The sequence below is a fragment of the Lissotriton helveticus genome, chromosome 2_1 (genome assembly GCF_964261635.1).
Source record: "Lissotriton helveticus chromosome 2_1, aLisHel1.1, whole genome shotgun sequence".
NCBI lineage: Eukaryota > Metazoa > Chordata > Amphibia > Caudata > Salamandridae > Lissotriton > Lissotriton helveticus.
In genome coordinates, this window is record NC_136059.1 from 909,270,425 (window position 1) to 909,289,780 (window position 19,356).

The following is a 19,356-nucleotide window of genomic DNA, read 5'->3' on the forward strand; positions in this document are numbered from 1 at the left end:
CAACACATTACTGTGTCGCGACCCACATGTAGATGTGTCGCATCGGCAGAGTGGAGCTGCAGGGGCTCTTAGAAGGGGCAAGCAACAACAAAGCCCTATTAACATGCACACGGTCTTTAACGACCTGTGAAGTACTGGGGTGCAGCCCTGAGCGGGCCTGGGAAGTGTCTCATCCCGGGCTGCCACACACGAGGGGGGAGGAGGAGGAGAGAGGGGGGCTGAAGCCCTTTGAGGCCAAAGGGTGTTACGCGCCTGTCTACATCCCATCACACACCCACTCCACAAAGGAAAACAAATGGACCAAATGGTGCCTTTTACAACAAGATTTGTCAGTGCAATTTTCAAATCTTCAAAAACGGCTTTCTTCAGTAGTTGAAATAATGTGTGTGTGCAGTGTGAAACTGCCAACACCCGGAAAACTTCGTGTTCGTTTTTAGCTCCTCTTGCATTCAGTTTTACCGCCTGCCTCTTTTGATAGATTAGCTGCTTTATTTGATGAAAGCATGAAACGTTACTGATTTCACACTTTTCAGAAGTTAGCAGAGATGTCTATCAGATTAGCTCAATCTTGCTGGTTGAGAGACCAGAGACAGAGAACACTGCTGGAAGAGAATCTGTTCTCAGGCAGCTGTTATGTGTGTTCTTAACAAGGTAGTCAAATCTACCAATATAGAACATAAGATGGCTCCACTTTATCGATGAAACAACCGTCTCAGCAGTAAGGCAGATCATTCTGCAATTGACCGATTATTCAATATCATCACTGTGTCCTCAAATTATTAATCGACTATCATCTTGAAACATATTTAAGCACACGACTTTTGTTCCAAAATACCAGTTTGCCATGTTTAGTAAATTATTATCCTTAAAAAAATACCTTGTAATTTTTCTTAATTATACATCATTTTTTGTCGCCATATAACAACTTTTCATTTTTAGTAAATTAATGTGTTTCTTTCCAAATATTTGTCCTTGAGTTTCTGAAAGTAACTTATGTTGTCCGCAATTATCAGCTTGCCCACATAAACACTCTTGCAATAACGGTAAATAAATATATATGCTGTTCATACCAGACAGAGAGGGAGTGAGACAGAGAGGGAGGGAGGGAGACAAAGGGAGGGAGACAGTCGGAGGGAGTGAGATAGAGAGGGAGTGAGACAGAGAGGGAGGGAGAGAGACAGAGGGAGGGAGACAGAGAGGGAGGGAGACAGAGAGGGAGGAAGACAGAGAGGGAGGGAGACAGAGAAGGAGTGAGAGAGAGGGAGGGAGACAGAGAAGGAGTTGAGACAGAGAGGGGTTGAGACAGAGAGGGAGGGAGGGAGGGAGACAGAGGGAGGGAGACAGTCGGAGGGAGAGGGAGGGAGACAGAGGGATGAGACAGAGAGGGAGTGAGACAGAGAGGGAGTGAGACAGAGAGGGAGTGAGACAGAGAGGGAGTTAGTCAGAGAGGGAGGGAGAGAGACAGAGGGAGGGAGACAGTTGGAAGGAGAGGGAGTGAGACAGAGAGGGAGGAAGACAGAGAGGGACGGAGACAGAGAAGGAGTGAGACAGAGAGGGAGGGAGACAGAGAAGGAGTGAGACAGAGAGTGAGTGAGAGAGGGAGGGAGAGAGACAGAGGGAGGGAGAGGGAGGGAGTGAGACAGAGGGAGGAAGACAGAGAGGGAGTGAGACAGAGAAGGAGTGAGACAGAGAGGGAGTGAGACAGAGAGGGAGTGAGACAGAGAGGGAGTGAGACAGAGAGGGGTTGAGACAGAGAGGGAGGGAGCGAGACAGAGGGAGGGAGACAGAGGGAGGGAGTGAGACAGAGAGGGAGTTAGTCAGAGAGGGAGGGAGAGAGACAGGGAGGGAGACAGAGAGGGAGGGAGACAGAGAGGGAGGAAGACAGAGAGGGAGGGAGACAGAGAAGGAGTGAGACAGAGAAGGAGTGAGACAGAGAAGGAGTGAGACAGAGAGGGAGTGAGACAGAGAGGGAGGGAGACAGAGAAGGAGTGAGACAGAGAGTGAGTGAGAGAGGGAGGGAGAGAGACAGAGGGAGGGAGAGGGAGGGAGTGAGACAGAGGGAGGAAGACAGAGAGGGAGGGAGACAGAGAAGGAGTGAGACAGAGAGGGAGTGAGACAGAGAGGGAGTGAGACAGAGAGGGAGTGAGACAGAGAGGGGTTGAGACAGAGAGGGAGGGAGCGAGACAGAGGGAGGGAGACAGAGGGAGGGAGTGAGACAGAGAGGGAGTTAGTCAGAGAGGGAGGGAGAGAGACAGGGAGGGAGACAGAGAGGGAGGGAGACAGAGAGGGAGGAAGACAGAGAGGGAGGGAGACAGAGAAGGAGTGAGACAGAGAAGGAGTGAGACAGAGAAGGAGTGAGACAGAGAGGGAGTGAGACAGAGAGGGAGGGAGGGAGAGGGAGTGAGACAGAGGGAGGAAGACAGAGAGGGAGGGAGACAGCGAAGGAGTGAGACAGAGGGAGTAAGACAGAGGGAGTGAGACAGAGAGAGAGGGAGACAGAGAGGGAGTGAGACAGAGAAGGAGTGAGACAGAGAGGGAGTGAGACAGAGAGGGAGTGAGAGAGACAGAGGGAGGGAGAGAGACAGAGGGAGGGAGAGAGACAGAGGGAGGGAGAGAGACAGAGGGAGGGAGGGAGACAGAGGGAGGGAGAGAGACAGAGGGAGGGAGACAGTTGGAAGGAGAGGGAGTGAGACAGAGGGAGGAAGACAGAGAGGGAGGAAGACAGAGAAGGAGTGAGACAGAGAGGGAGTGAGACAGAGAGGGAGTGAGACAGGGAGGGAGTGAGACAGGGAGGGAGTGAGACAGGGAGGGAGTGAGACAGGGAGGGAGTGAGACAGGGAGGGAGTGAGACAGGGAGGGAGTGAGACAGGGAGGGAGTGAGACAGGGAGGGAGTGAGACAGAGAAGGAGTTAGACAGAGAGGGAGTGAGACAGAGAGGGAGTGAGACAGAGAGGGAGGGAGAGAGACAGAGGGAGGGAGAGAGACAGAGGGAGGGAGAGGGAGTGAGACAGAGGGAGGAAGACAGAGAGGGAGGGAGACAGAGAAGGAGTGAGACAGAGAGGGAGTGAGACAGAGAGGGAGTGAGACAGAGAGGGAGGGAGGGAGACAGAGAGGGAGGGAGACAGAGAAGGAGTGAGACAGAGAGGGAGAAAGACAGAGAGGGAGGGAGAGAGACAGAGGGAGGAAGACAGAGAGGGAGGAAGACAGAGAGGGAGTGAGACAGATAGGGAGTGAGAGAGGGAGGGAGGGAGGAAGACAGAGGGAGGGAGACAGTCGGAGGGAGTGAGACAGAGAAGGAGTGAGACAGAGAAGGGGTGAGACAGAGAGGGAGGGAGAGAGACAGAGGGAGACAATTGGAAGGAGAGGGAGTGAGACAGAGGGAGGAAGACAGAGAGGGAGGAAGACAGAGAGGGAGGAAGACAGAGAGGGAGGAAGACAGAGAGGGAGGGAGACAGAGAGGGAGGGAGACAGAGAGGGAGGGAGACAGAGAGGGAGAGAGACAGAGGGAGGAAGACAGAGAGGGAGGAAGACAGAGAGGGAGGAAGACAGAGAGGGAGGAAGACAGAGAGGGAGTGAGACAGAGAGGGAGTGAGACAGATAGGGAGTGAGACAGAGAGGGAGGGAGGGAGGGAGGAAGACAGAGGGAGGGGGAGACAGTCGGAGGGAGTGAGACAGAGAAGGAGTGAGACAGAGAAGGGGTGAGACAGAGAGGGAGGGAGAGAGACAGAGGGAGACAATTGGAAGGAGAGGGAGTGAGACAGAGGGAGGAAGACAGAGAGGGAGGAAGACAGAGAGGGAGGGAGACAGAGAAGGAGTGAGACAGAGAGGGAGTGAGACAGAGAGGGAGTGAGACAGAGAGGGAGGGAGAGAGACAGAGGGAGGGAGAGAGACAGAGGGAGGGAGAGGGAGGGAGACAGAGGGAGGGAGACAGTCGGAGGGAGTGAGACAGAGAAGGAGTGAGACAGAGAAGGGGTGAGACAGAGAGGGAGGGAGAGAGACAGAGGGAGACAATTGGAAGGAGAGGGAGTGAGACAGAGGGAGTGAGACAGAGGGAGGAAGACAGAGAGGGAGGAAGACAGAGAGGGAGGAAGACAGAGAGGGAGGGAGACAGAGAAGGAGTGAGACAGAGAAGGAGTGAGACAGAGAGGGAGGGAGACAGAGAGGGAGTGAGACAGAGAGGGAGTGAGACAGAGAGGGAGTGAGACAGAGAGGGAGTGAGACAGAGAGAGAGGGAGACAGAGAGGGAGGGAGACAGAGAAGGAGTGAGACAGGGAGGGAGACAGAGAAGGAGTGAGACAGAGAGGGAGTGAGACAGAGAGGGAGTGAGAGAGACAGAGGGAGGGAGAGAGACAGAGGGAGGGAGAGAGACAGAGGGAGGGAGACAGTTGGAAGGAGAGGGAGGAAGACAGAGAGGGAGGAAGACAGGGAGGGAGGGAGACAGAGAAGGAGTGAGACAGAGAAGGAGTGAGACAGAGAGGGAGGGAGACAGAGAGGGAGGGAGACAGAGAGGGGTTGGGACAGAGAGGGAGGGAGGGAGACAGAGGGAGGGAGACAGTCAGAGGGAGAGGGAGGGAGACAGAGAGGGAGTGAGACAGAGAGGGAGTGAGACAGAGAGGGAGTGAGACAGAGAGGGAGGGAGGGAGTGAGACAGAGGGAGGGAGACAGTCGGAGGGAGTGAGACAGACGGAGTGAGACAGAGAGGGAGGGCGAGAGACAGAGGGAGGGAGACAGTTGGAAGGAGAGGGAGTGAGACAGAGGGAGGAAGACAGAGAGGGAGGAAGACAGAGAGGGAGTGAGACAGAGAGGGAGGGAGACAGAGAAGGAGTGAGATAGAGAGGGAGTGAGACAGAGAGGGAGTGAGACAAAGAGGGAGGGAGGGAGGGAGGGAGACAGAGGGAGGGAGACAGTCGAAGGGAGTGAGACAGAGAGGGAGGGAGACAGAGAGGAAGGGAGAGAGACAGAGGGAGGGAGACAGTTGGAAGGAGAGGGAGTGAGACAGAGGGATGAAGACAGAGAGGGAGGAAGTCAGAGAGAGATGGAGACAGAGAAGGAGTGAGACAGAGAGGGGTTGAGACAGAGAGGGAGGGCGACAGTCGGAGGGAGACAGATGGAGGGAGACAGATGGAGGGAAAGGCCACCTCCGCCACTGATTCCCTCACTGGTACCCTTTAACAGTGCCCCTCAAGTCTCTGTGTGTTGGGTGTGTGGGGTGTGTGTGTGTGGTGTGTGTGTGTGGTATGTGTGTGGGGGGTGTGTGGGGTGTGTGTGTGTGGGATGTGTGTGTGGGGGGGGTGTGGGGTTGAGTGTGTGGGGGGTTATGTGTGTGTGTGGGAGATGTGTGTGTGGGGTGGTGTGTCTGTGGGGTGGGGTGTGTGTGGGGTTGTGTGTGGGTGTGTGTGTGTGTGTGTGTGATGTGTGTGGGGTGCGGGGCCCGAACCCACCATAGGTGGTTCAGGCTCGCCCGCTGCGCTTCCTCGTGTTACCGTGTCCCTGAATTTCTTTTCACAAAAGGGTGTGTCACCAACATGAAAAGTTTGGAAAGCTGTGTGATAGAGACTACTAGCCGCAGATTCCTTAACGTAGAATAGATACCCTAGCCAAAGGGGTGGAGGGTCTGCCAGTGGACACCCCCAGCCTGGAAGAATACAGGGCCCCACAGGGGACGAGTCATAGGGACAGGGAGAAACCAGTCCCCCTCCAGGCAGAATAGGACCTCACCTGCTCAGAAGAACACATAGCCCCACAGGGGATGTGTTAAGGAGAGGAGAAGAGACCAAGCAAAGAAGGCAAGACAAAGGGAGGACAGTACACTCCAAGCCCAGTCAAAGCACCAGGAACTCCCGCCAGAAGCGCAGAGGAATAGACAATGGCAGAGGAATACAGAAGAAGAAGAATCACCCCAAGACTCCAAATCACCAAAGAGGGGAGCCCCGAAAGATCGCACCTCGACGACACCACCCTCCTATGACCTGAAGCTGAAGCCTTCGGCGCCAGGGCCGGAGCCGCCGGCGACTCCTCGGAAGTCCCCGCTCGAGGCAAGGGATCCGCGGACGTTTCAGGAGGTGGAGGAAGTGCCAAAGAAGCCTGCAGAGCCGTCGCGTATGCTGTCATTTGGGCCCTAGTCGCCCCTGCGCCAGGAAATGGCGGGTAGGAAGGCAACAAGTGGGGGCACATGTCCCGAGGGGAGTTGGCGCCCACCGGGGAAGGAGGACAGGGCCTTGGAGACAAACTGAAGGACCTACCAGCCCGTGAGCCACGCCCTTTCGGTCGTGGCGAGAGACAACGTTGCAGACGGAACCAGCGGCTCAGTACTTCCGAGGTAGAGGACGGACGCTGGGATGATACCGACCTGGACAAGCGTGCCGACAGCAACTTCATCCGGCGCTCCCGCCGTGATTTAGGCTTAAGGTGCTGGCAGGCGTCGCACTCATCTTAGTCGTGGTGCTCACCTAGACACCACATGCAAATCGGATGAGTGTCCGTCGCCGACTTGGGACGTGCACAGGAGGTACACGTCTTGAAGCCTGTTCCACTAATGCCAAAGCGTGAGAAAGAAGAGAAGGCCTGACACAATCCGGATCCGCGCTGCAAGCGGAAAAGAGAAAAAACTGACGAAGGCACGCAGGGGTGGGACTTATGTATTCTCGCTGACGTCACGGACGCAGACAACGTCAAGGCGGAGTCACGTGGTGCCGTCCCTCCGGCGCGCAGGGTGCTGTGGCAGAAAAGTTTTGAAGATCCACTCTCACGCCTGGGGATGATTCTACGTTAAGGAATCTGCGGCTAGTAGTCTCTATCAGATACATTTCTTATGTTGGTGTAGTGGGAGTGATGCTTGGAAGGATGGAGGGTACTGCTCCTGCCACTCACCTTTATTCTTCTCTACCAACAGGAAATCAGAATCTGGCCATAAGGCATGGAAAGGGATGAACTGGAAGCAATGAAAGCTGCCTTTAGTCCCTCCACTGGCTTGATCCTGGGGAAGGACTTGGGAGGGGCTAGGGAATCCCCCTCTGTTCTTTCTGATAAGTGTCTGACATCATTGTGATGACACATGCATATCAACATATATGTGTGCAAGTTGCAAGAGCAGCTGAAGCATTAATAGAATGAGTTGTTTGTTTTTAAGTCTAATTGAATTTAGAAACCAAAAAATGCTTATTTTCTCCTTTTAGACATGAATTGCTTCAAATGTATAGTTTGGAATAAACTATGTTTTTAAGGAAATTGCTCTGCTCTAAGATGCAGCACACAGGCAGATATTCCACGTTGATGAATAATAATGAAGATTCCTTCATGACGAAAAATAGTATCTCAACTACTTAAAACTTTATGTGAACATTAGCCACTATGTACAATCGATAACCCATACCCTGCTATTCGGCCAAATAGATTGTTTCCAACAACAGTCTATAATCTATAGCTACAAAAAGATGTTGACAGTGAACCCTGCAATAGGCCAGCACATGATCTGCTATCCCTAAACAGTAGGAGTATGGTGGAGATCACCCACCAAATTTGTGTGCACACTGTTAAAGCATCCACTGCCACAATGCAATCCAAAAAGAGGATTATAACAATTCTAAAACAAATGCAAAGGTGCACCACTAAACACCACAGAGACTAGACACTTAATAAAATATCAGATACGTGTCCAGAGTGTTTTTTTCTTCAACTATCTTCTTTTATTTAAGTTGTATTTAAAAATCATTCATGATTGAAAAAGACAGCCAACGCTTTTCGTCCAGTCAGATGGACTTCTTCAGGGCAGACGAGCAAATTAGGGGCATTTATAGCAAATGCATTTTGTCAAAAATATCCGTAGTAATGGAACTATAAGCAAAACGGCGAAGTTAGTTTCACCAGGACCGGTCAGGCAAATACCGGCAATTTAGGCGATATTTTTCATCAAAATGTCCATGGGATATGGTCTTTAGAATACCAAGGAATATGTTTCATCAGAATTTCAACTTAATGACGATATGTGCTCCTTTCAAATATTGAAGAGGATAACGATAAAGTAGCCAAAATTGGAAAGAAACAACAGTCTCACGCCAAACGCCAACCTCGCAATGCCTTCTGCAATCAATCCAGTCAGACCAGCTATAATCTGTCTATATATTGTTTTCAATCCACTCCTGGTCTAAACATGTATCCAACTGCTTAAATTTATTCTGCTGTCTGGTAGCCCTCAAGAAGCCTTTGTTTGGTCATGAACACAAAGATGTAAGAAAATCTCAATACACAAGGAGAGCATTTAGAAAGCGAAGCAATATGTGAACCGCAGAAAGGCTAGAAGGATAGAATTTTATATGGTAGAAAAACGTTTTTGTTCAGGTGCTACATAGGTTAGAATGGTAAAGGAAATATTCATTGCATTACCTTTTTCAAAGATGATGGTTTCTTTGCCTTTGGTACTTCTCTCTGCTTGCCTTTTTTGACAAGAGGTGCGCTTGAGTCCAAAGGGTTATGAGGAGATTTTCCCTGCTTCAACTGATTTTGTTTCACCACAGGAGCAGATTCTTTGGAATGTACCGGGATGGCACTGCCAACTGAAATGAAAAATAAAATTACATTTTCTTGTCCTTTTTTAAAGGAAAGCCGCCAATGATGTTATCTTCTGACGTTACTTCAAATTCCTATAAAAAATGTAGTCTATCAGGGAATAGCCAAGGCCTGGATATAAAGAGCAAGATCACTGGAGCTCAAATTCTGTAATGTAAGGCATCAATGCAAGAATGTTACAAAATAAATAACTTGCATATGCTTCGGATATTGAACCAACTCTGACTGGCATGGTAGTGTCAGTTTCAGTTTATTAAAGTAGCGCAGTTACTTAAAACCATTGCTATAAAATTCCAGCATTAACACAATTATCATATTAGAAAGCGAAATTGGAAGAACAAACTGTCCAGGTTTAAAATCCTATACAAATAAAAGCAGTCTTGTGGTTACTAGTGAGTCGCACTACTGTGCTAGGCCTAAAATAAAATGGATTAAGACAGAAAGTACTAAACAATGGGACAAAAAAGTCTGTGATGAGTTTTTGGGGTGGAGGAGCTGGGAGCACAGGGTCCAAGGTGGGTAAAAAAAGATTGTCCAAGAGTCTCACAAACTTTCCAGACCTTGCGAGCACTTGAGTATCTGTGGCATGGTAGTGTCAATATTAGAGTTGACAGCTACTGTGGGCTCCGCTTAAGTAAGTAAAAACGAGGTGAGCTTGGGGGGACTGGCAGGCTTACCGAGGACTGTGATACTGATACTCTGAAATAACAGAGTTGTCTCCATGAGTAAATGTAATGTAAAATGACATGATTGCAGATTTGTAAAACAAAATATGGTACAGATATACTTTCTCAGTGTTTATCTCATTACCATGTACGTATCAATAAAAAGGGTTTAAAAAAAAACATAAACGAAGTGAGCTAAGAGGAAGTGGGGAAAAAGTCTAGATCCCTCATTGAGGGACTGACCTAGCGGAAGTGAACCACTCTAGTGGAGGATGGTCATGCAGTGGCAGAGTGTAAACTTACAAAGAGGCCCAGTTAAGTGTCACATCCAATGCTTCTGCTTCAACCATGAAGATAAAGGTCAAATTCAGTCAGAGAATATAGTGATTTCTGATCATGTCCCGTTCACAATCATGTTAGACACACTTGAAAATGAGGGGGCTAATGAACAGATCTTCAAGTAGTTGCTCTTCTATTCTGAAGTAAAGTTTGTAATGTATGAATAGTTTATGAACAACAGTGAAGGAGGGAGAAATCAGTGAGTGACTCTTTAGGACGTCAAAACAGTAACTTAAGAAACGCATAGACAGCATTATCAGCTACCTTTAAGAAACATCCACGAAAAACACAGGCTGTCTTGAGGCAGAGTCAAAGGTTTAGAAAGCTAAAGAAGAACAGTCAGGCAGTGACTATAGAAAACTTTTCACAGGTTACAAGATAACTCAGATGGTGTTTCATGAATAAAGCAAAATATCATGCTGTAGCTAAAGGTTTGCAGAAGGAGTAACAGAGCTGACCAGTTACTAGCAACATAATAAATAAATGGATTTAGAAAGAATTCAAGGTGTTTGAGTTGTACGGGAACTCCATAACTGGGCACCATTTCAAGAGCATTACCTCCAAAGGATAGACCTTGCTAGAAATCCATCCCAGACACTGCAAAGAGTTGGTTGCCTTGAGAATGCAGTATGATGTTTGAGGTCATCTAGGCATACAACCAAATATGTCCCTCACTGCGTTTACCTTCAAAGTCCCACCCTACAACAACATTTAACAAGGTATTCAATGCCATTTGCCCCATCCGGATTGCCCTGGTGCAGTACCTGGTGATTCTGATTTCTTGCCTTCCCATTAACCGTCCCCGAATTGCCAATACAGGGACTATAGGAATTTCTGGAGAACATAACTAAAGTATATTACAAGTGGGACCTTCAGGGTCCCTTAGAAATTAGGAATTATTAGAAGAATCACTAATGCCAATCCTGATTTCCCTGGTTAATGCTCATTATATATCCGGGATTTTCAGCTGGATGTCTGCTGCTTATGACAACTATCTTCTGTGTTAAATACACAGAGTCTGTAGGCTTTTATTGACAAGGGAGCTTCTAACTCCTGTTATCGGCCCTCTCAGGATTGATAGGAAGATTACACAAGGTATTTTTTGAGCGAAAGGTTCAATTACACAGGCTGTGAAGGAAGCAACTATTTTTTGTCATTCCAAAACCAGGGAAAGACCTAGTGTTCTGATCTGCATCCTGTCCACTAGCACTACTTAGCCTAAATGCTAAGTTTAATATAAAGATTCTCATCACCAGACAGGTGGCAATTTTCTCCATTGAACACACATGCTTTTTTTAGACTCAGCAGATATATAGTAATACTAGAAGGCTCATCCAAATAATAACAAGCATTTACAATGCAACGGTTTCGCCTTTGCAAAAGTTAGAGCTATTGGCATTGTAAATGACAACATTTTTATTTGTGTGTTGGTTTTGAAAACAGACAAATAAATGGCATTGTCATTTACATTGCCAACCGCTTAATCTCTCGCAAATGTAAGACCTATTGTACCCTACTGGACGAGCTCAGCAGACAGCAATTACTGCCACACCCAGAGCCACACACACCCACACACCTAGGAGAGCCACACCCACACACCTAGGGGGCAGGGAAGCGAGCAAGCACAGCGAGGGGGCAGGGAAGCAAGCAAGCACAGCGAGGGGGCAGGGAAGCAAGCAAGCACAGCGAGGGGGCAGGGAAGCAAGCAAGCACAGCGAGGGGGCAGGGAAGCAAGCAAGCACAGCGAGGGGGCAGGGAAGCAAGCAAGCGCAGCCAGGGGGCAGGGAAGCAAGCAAGCACAGCCAGGGGGCAGGGAAGCAAGCAAGCACAGCCAGGGGGCAGGGAAGCAAGCACAGCCAGGGGGCAGGGAAGCAAGCACAGCGCCCCCTTGTGTCTCTTCCACAGAACAATTCGTGGAGAAGTCGTCATGCGCAACAGGCCACAACAGGGATTTTCATCGGAAACAGAATTAGCCCCTAGTTGTGATCAGGGGTCAAAAGTAGTACTGGAGTCACCGACCTCTGAATGAAAAGTATTCAATCCGCCCGGATCAGCAAAACTCTTGAAATGCAGATTGCACATAATTCTTGGCAGCAGGCAGATTAACCCGCTGAGCTATCTTTTGATTGGACGCAGACAGAGGCTTCCAGCATCATAAGGAAATTAATATACATTCGTCTGAAGTGATGAACACAAAAAGTTCTCCACACTAAAATGTTGATAACCTTTGTAAGTTTTCAAAAGAAAGAATTCCAACATCTCTCCACAAAAAATCAGGCGTGTGCAACGTTCTTTTTACATGAGTGAATAGCTTGTGTAAACAACAAATACTGAGTTACCTGTATGTCAGCTAATCTCTGTTAACTGTGAAATTAGATAAATTAATCGGCGGCATGCTCTGTGGTATCACGTGAATTGAGAAACTGTATGAATACCTTGTGCTGCTAACCTGCAGTTCTCTTGCAAGCAAGTGGAAACGTGAAATTCGCACAAGAATATAACATGTCCTACGTTTCCTAACATCTGCAGCACAGAAAAGGTATGGTTTAGCATCATGCAGATACAGCTCAAGGAAATATGTGCGATTTAGGCCAACAGGCGCAGCAAAGGTCAGGCAGGGCAAGCTTCCAACACAAACAGATGATGCTAGCTGGGCTGCTTGTCACGACGAACAACAAGTACAGCTGTCAGTAGACAAACCTGGATACCACAGATGTCAAAGAAATGATGGGGGTGGCTCAGGCTGTGACTAACGGTGAGGGACATTAGAGCATCGTGAAAGACACATGCAGGTTGACAACATCTGAAAATACGAGAGAGAGATAGAGGAGAGGAGAGAGTGCGTGAGAGAGAGTAGTGAGTGCGTGAGAGAGAGAAGAGAGTGCGTGCGTGAGAGATTTTGTTGCAGGAAGACTGGAAGAGTCGATGTTATTTGCCACATATTTACATAGCTCGGTGGGGGGGGGCATATAATGCAACATCATTGACATCTACACTATGTATCAAAGGAACCTCTCATAATGCAGTCTGCATACACAACTGTCCAAGTACAGACCCATTCACAGACTGCGACGCACCCCAGTCTCCACTTACAGTGACTCGTGCCTCAGATCCAAGACACTCCCAGAGCTCTCACAATGCATCCTCATCCTGACTAGTAACGTGCCCGGCACCCCAAGACTTAGAAAATCAAATACATTTGATAGAAGAAGTTCAAATGGGAATTTGAAATAATCAGTTATATTTATTACTTTTATCCAAAGTATGGTACAAAGACCTTTTTTTACATAAATACTATTGCCAAATAGAAATTGATAATCATTTTACTTACTTCAAAAGGATGAAAGGCAGTGAAGTCCTTCTGGGTATTTGACCCTGTGACTTACGGTACAATAATCATTCACTCATCACGACAGCACACACTCTCCTTCTTTGAGCTTTCTTCACACGTGTATTTTTTCTACTCAGAACTCGCGGGCATGAACCTCGTAAAGAGAACTCTAGAAGCAGCAAAGTCGTGGGAAAAATACTTGAGGGAACAACTCGCCATTACGTCCTCCTGAGGTTGATAAAATGAGTACCAGTGAACTGGAGTATCACAGCCTCTTAACCACCTTAAGGTAGATTTGAATCAGCTGCATACATTTTGTCCATTTCATCTACGAACCCCACTGAGCCGGTTACGATAATTTGCCAGCACCTGCGGATTGTAATGGTGTCCAATATCTTATTCAAATGGGGACCTGTTTTTCTACAGCCTGACACAGCGAGAGGAGCGAGGATCACAGAATCTACCCTGATTTCTTCCTGCCACCTGTTCCACTGTTTGCCGGTCCCGCTTCCCGGGACCCGCTTCACCAGGTCAACGAGGGAGCGCGGGCTGCGTAGGCTCAACGGGGCTGCGAGCAAAAGTGCAGGGACTCCATTGCCCAGGAGTCCCTGCGAGGCCAATCACAGTCACCTGGCCAGCTCTCCCCGGAAGCCACGCCCCCAGCGCCTGGACCCTTGAAAAACCGTCCGTTACCTGCTTACTGGTGGGACCTGTTTTTCTACAGCCTGACACAGCGAGAGGAGCGAGGATCACAGAATCTACCCTGATTTCTTCCTGCCACCTGTTCCACTGTTTGCCGGTCCCGCTTCCCGGGACCCGCTTCACCAGGTCAGCGAGGGAGCGCGGGCTGCGTAGGCTCAACGGGGCTGCGAGCAAAAGTGCAGGGACTCCATTGCCCAGGAGTCCCTGCGAGGCCAATCACAGTCACCTGGCCAGCTCTCCCCGGAAGCCACGCCCCCAGCGCCTACGTTAACAATTGACACTTTCCCCGCGCCCGCGGGACGCGCGCGGAACGAAGCGCGGAACGAAGCGCGGAACAAAGCCCGGGCAAAGAGCGGGCCGTTTTAGGCCGTTAGAGGCCGATTGGGGCCGGGCTGGGCCACCCCCTTTAATCTCTAGCTCAAAAACCGACCACACAACTCCTCCAATCCTACAGGTATGTCTCCTAGAGGATCCAGGAGTAAGACTGCGGCAAAAAAAGGGCAACTAATTGGCCCTATAGACAGTTTTATTACAAAGGCAAACTCTTTTATAGATCAGAGCATCACACTTATCGAACGAAGGGTATCCCAAGACCTCCTGGAGGCTAGAAGATCCTCAATGGGTCACCTGGCAACAGCCAGAACGCCGGTCCCCCAAAAGGATCAAAGACAGACCGAGGGTGGGAATAATAAAAGACAGAGTCTTCCAAACATAGTGGATCTATCGGCTTCGCAATTGTCACAACTTTCAGAATCCCAATTAACATCTGATTTAGACCTAGAAAAAACCCCAGACCTAGTCCCACACCCCACCCCTGAAGAGGTAAGACAGGCAAGAGGGAGGAGAGAGGGAGCCATAAGGAAGAAGAATCATCTAGTGATAAGTAAAGTACCAACGACTCAACCAACTCCAGTCACAATAGAAGAAACAGGGAACACACTTAGCCCCCCTTTGCCGGAAAATCAGAATAGGCACACTGCGATGATACATCATGTATACGATGCCTCACTTCTCACAAGCCTAGTGTTAGCATCAGAGGATTCCCCAACAAAGGAACCTGAACATAATTATAACACAGACCTATTAGCAAAAATCGGAGATCTCCTACAGAAAACCCTTGCACCCATACAAGTCATATTGACAAATTTAGAAAAAGCTTTAGTCGAACTCTCAGCCCTGGTGATGACTAAGCATAACCCTAACCGTTCTCAAGAGCCACCAAAAGTACAGAAGCCCGGGGTGGCTAAGTCGTCAAACTCAATCCCCGTGGCTCAAGCTAAAAGCTCGACCCCTGTGCCCACTGTAGTACTGAAACCCACAACCACGATAGCGTCTAAGAAAAAAACAGAAGAGATTTTATCTGCAAATACCCTATCTGGAAAAAACAGCACCCCTTGTAATACCGTCACAACAGACATGAAGAATAAACAACCCCAAACTAAACAACCCCAAATACATCGAGAGAGGGAGAGACAACAACAGGGCGAAACACGACCAGTAACTCTTCCACCAGAAGCGAGCCCATTTGTTGTTATTCTGACCGGTGTCCCAGAACTGATGGACCAAAAACTCGAACCAAATTGGTCCTTAAAAAACAAGATACAACACTGGCTTAGTATAAATCGCCCACCACCTCCCTATTGCTCCACCAGAATTTTAATGGTTAGAAGAGCCCCCTGGGTTGGCCATGGTAAAAAAACAATACAGGGTGACTGCATTTTAATTACTTTTGAGGACCCTAGAATAGTGGAATATATCTGCTCAGAGGAGGATTTAAACCTAAATGGGGGGATAGGCATAAAGCGCCTCTCTTTCTTTTACCCACCTAGATTTCCGAATGGTCCCTCACAAAATGATGGACCCTGGTACACAGTGGGCCCCCGTTACCGAGGAAGAGAAAGGGAGGAGTGGAGAGGGCAAGAACAGTGGAGAAATTACAGAGAACCACCACGTTGGGAGGGTTGGAATGGAATACCACTAACGAATATGTATAGTGGCCTAGAGTGCGTGGACTGACCATCACAGCCAGACGAATAGGCCCTCAAACTTCCAGACAACCCCCCAACCCTAGATAACCCTCTAACTTTTGATGACCCAGTTACTCTTGGTAACTCACAAATCGAAAATAGCCCTAATAATGAACCTCCATCTTTGACCATGATCTCCTGGAACATCGCAGGATTACGGCCAAAGGTTGAGGATGGGAGTATCATGCATCCTGTGGACAGGCATCAAATAGTCTGCTTACAGGAGACTTGGTCGCGAATAGAACTTCACCTGTTGGGTTATAAGACGTACTTTTCTCCAGCATTGGTGGGACAAAAGGGTAGGCCAAAGGGAGGATTAATCACCTATATAGCTAATACCATCCAAAAAATAAAAAGAAACATTATTGAACTGGAACATAATTTCCAGATCATTTGTCTCTCCCTACCCAAAAATGAGTCTGTTGTCCTCGTTAACTTTTACAACAACCTCGAGGAACCACAGCTCCAGAAAGTGTTGGCGCACTTGCACGAGAAATTAACCACCTTAAGGCAGAAACGAGGAGCAAAGGGCTCAGTATCTATAATATGGGCAGGGGACTTCAACTTGCATCACTGTACCCAGCCAGAGCAAAAATGTGCAGGAATGGTGACAGAGGAAGGTAACCCCCTTACTCACTTTTTTCACAATAATATCGGTGGAACAATGAACGATATTCTATCAGACCTGGACCTCCAAGTAGTAAACACTCCAGATGTTAGAACTAATTCTCTAGAACCGACATATGTAGGAAGGGGATTTAGTACTACAGTTGACTATATTATAATATCGGCTAGCTTACAACCAGTTTGAAGTTTTAGCCAACACTTTAAGTGATCATTCCATTCTTAAATTGGAAATGTTTTTAAACTATCAACAATCCCTACCTGTGACATTAGCTAGTGCATTGACCCAGGACAATATAAATCTGGGCCAAATAAATGGGTATACAATAAAGTGGGGGAAAACAAACCCAGGGGAACTTAACAAAGATCTGATAAAATTGTCATACCCCCAAATCAAGAAATGTTTAGACATACAGACAGAAGATGAGGAACTTCTTAGTAACTTTGCACAAATCATGGAAGAAACCAAATCTCTACTCACAGTAAAACATAAAGTAGGCCCCCAACAAATTAAAGGATGGTTTAACCATGAATACACCCAGGCTCACTCAAAGCTCAAAATAGCACTAAATAAGGATGAAAGGGACCCCCACGTTATATCCGCACTAAGAAAGGAATACCTTGCCATCAGGAAAAAGAGAAAGGCGGAGTTAAAGCAAGCTTTGTGGGATGAACTCCACTCTAGTGCCCAGGAAAAAAACAGCCAGGCATTTTGGAGAGTAGTGAGAGCCCCATTTTTGGTTGACGATAAAATCCCAAAGCTCAAAATAGCACTAAATAAGGATGAAAGGGACCCCCACGTTATATCCGCACTAAGAAAGGAATACCTTGCCATCAGGAAAAAGAGAAAGGCGGAGTTAAAGCAAGCTTTGTGGGATGAACTCCACTCTAGTGCCCAGGAAAAAAACAGCCAGGCATTTTGGAGAGTAGTGAGAGCCCCATTTTTGGTTGACGATAAAATCCCAAAAATCGAAGTTGCTATAGATGAGTTAGAATGGGTATCACACTTTTCAAAAAAATTCCAAAAACAACCAACAGAACAAGAAATTGAAGATAGAAACTTAGTAGTTCCATCCTACCCCATCCAAATAGACTTTGAAATGTCTGAGGTCCTTTTGGCCCTGAAATCAAGCAAAAACGGAAAAGCTCCAGGACCGGACGGAGTCCCGGTAGACTTTTTTAAACATAATACAGATCTCTGGGCTCTTATCATCACCAGGGTATGCACGGCAGCTGCAAAGAAAGGAATCCTGGAGTCTTGGACAAGGTCCGTGATGGTACCGATTTTCAAGAAGGGCAATCGCCAGGACCCCGCCTGCTACCGCCCAATATCTCTGCTGGACTCACTGGGAAAGATAGCAGGCAGGATGATCCTGGAGCGACTTCAAAAATGAGTGGAGGAGAGAGGCATCCTGTCTGAGTTGCAATTTGGTTTCCGGGAGGGTTTCGGAACTGTGGAACAAGCCCTAAACCTCTCCATTATCATCGGAAAATACATACATGCAAAGAAGGACAAACTATATATGATCTACGTGGACTTGTCCTCCGCGTTTGACTGTGTTTCTCATACCAAATTGTGGTCCCTTTTGTCACAAATGGGGGTTGATCTGCCACTCCTGAATTTTCTGAGAGAAATGTACTCCAAACCCTCTGCCAGAGTCCGCTATGGTACAAAGGGTGAGCTGTCAGCGTCCTTTAGAGTAGAGCGTGGAGTCAGACAAGGATGTGTCCTGGCGCCTTTCCTTTTCTCCCTCTATACTAACAACTTGGAGGTTGAGCTTCTGAGGGGCGCCCAGGACCTCCCACAGGCAAAACAACGCCCGATTCCCGCTCCACTCTATGCGGACGATGCTGTCTTGCTGGCCCGGACTCCCCGCGAACTTCAGAGGATACTTAATAGATATTCTCTCTTTATGGGCACTCTAGACCTGCATATAAATGTGAAAAAAACCTTTGTGATGACGGCAGGTGCCGGGAGAAAACACCCTAAAGAGTTAATCCTCAAAAATCAAAAAATAGAGTTTGCAACCGAATATTGTTACTTGGGTATTACAATAGATAACAAATTGTCCTGGAAAATGGCAGTGGAAGCAAGGAAACATTGCTTTAAGAGAGCGATAGCGGCCTTGGTGTCTTTCTCACAAAAATTGGGAAAACGACCGCCCCTGGAATTACTAGCCATTTACAGAGCTAAGTGCCAATCAACAGCACTATATGGAGCTAGTGTATGGGGTCATATGGATGTTTCTTCCCTGCAAATTGCAGAAAATAATTTTCTGAGGTTCCTTTTATTAGCCCCAAAGCGATCCTCTACGTATGCATGTCATGTTGAACTAGGCGTCCCATACATTGAGGACTTGGCAAGAATACAACCGTTACTCTTATGGCGCCGTATTTGGACCTCAGAAAAAAACGCCCTCACTAAGACAATAGTGGCAGATGCTATGACACTAGACCATGCTCTAAAAATAAAATGGCTAGCTTACATCAGGAACTTTTTTATTGACCTTGGGGCCGAAAAATACTATTCGACTTCCGAAAAAATCAGTGAACTCTCAAAAAACAACTACAAACACTAGCCCTGGGACATTTGCAAAATCTGAGACTACAAACTGAAGCAGGCAAACCGTCTGTCCAACATGCTGTAATGGTTCAATCCACCCTTTCCATCCAGCCTTACTTAAATCTTAAAATCAGTGTTTTCGATCGTTTTCTTCTGATAAGATTCAGATTAAATCTATTTCACAGGCTAGTAGCTTTCCCAGTAACAAATGCATGGGATACGATTTTACCCCTGTGTCCCTGTGATGAAAAGTCATTACAAACCACTTTACATACAGTTTTGTTTTGCAAATTTTATCATGAACATCGCAAATTTTGGTTATTGACTCTGTTAAAATCTTGGGGATTCAGGCAGTGTCGTCCTGCTATGTTGAGTTTACAGCTCTTGGATACTGAAATAACCTGCTATCATGTTCTTAATCTTTTAAAATGCATATACAGACATAGAAAAAATCTGTAAAGTAATTTTTTCTAATTTTGTAAATAGTTTCGTGAAACTTATCGTCTATGAAATTATTCTGCATTTTAAAACTCATGTTCA

At 47.5% G+C, this 19,356-nt stretch overlaps 1 protein-coding gene across 2 annotated transcripts in view; it reads right to left on the reverse strand.

The window, feature by feature from the left end:
- The window catches only part of SECISBP2 (SECIS binding protein 2), a 429,157-nt gene that overhangs the window by 156,965 nt on the left and 252,836 nt on the right, over nucleotides 1-19,356 (reverse strand). For both annotated transcript variants that reach the window (XM_078675640.1, XM_078675639.1), the window contains exon 7: nucleotides 8,383-8,552. In XM_078675640.1, the coding sequence (XP_078531766.1) occupies nucleotides 8,383-8,552 (170 nt within the window). The remainder of the gene's footprint in view (nucleotides 1-8,382; nucleotides 8,553-19,356) is intronic.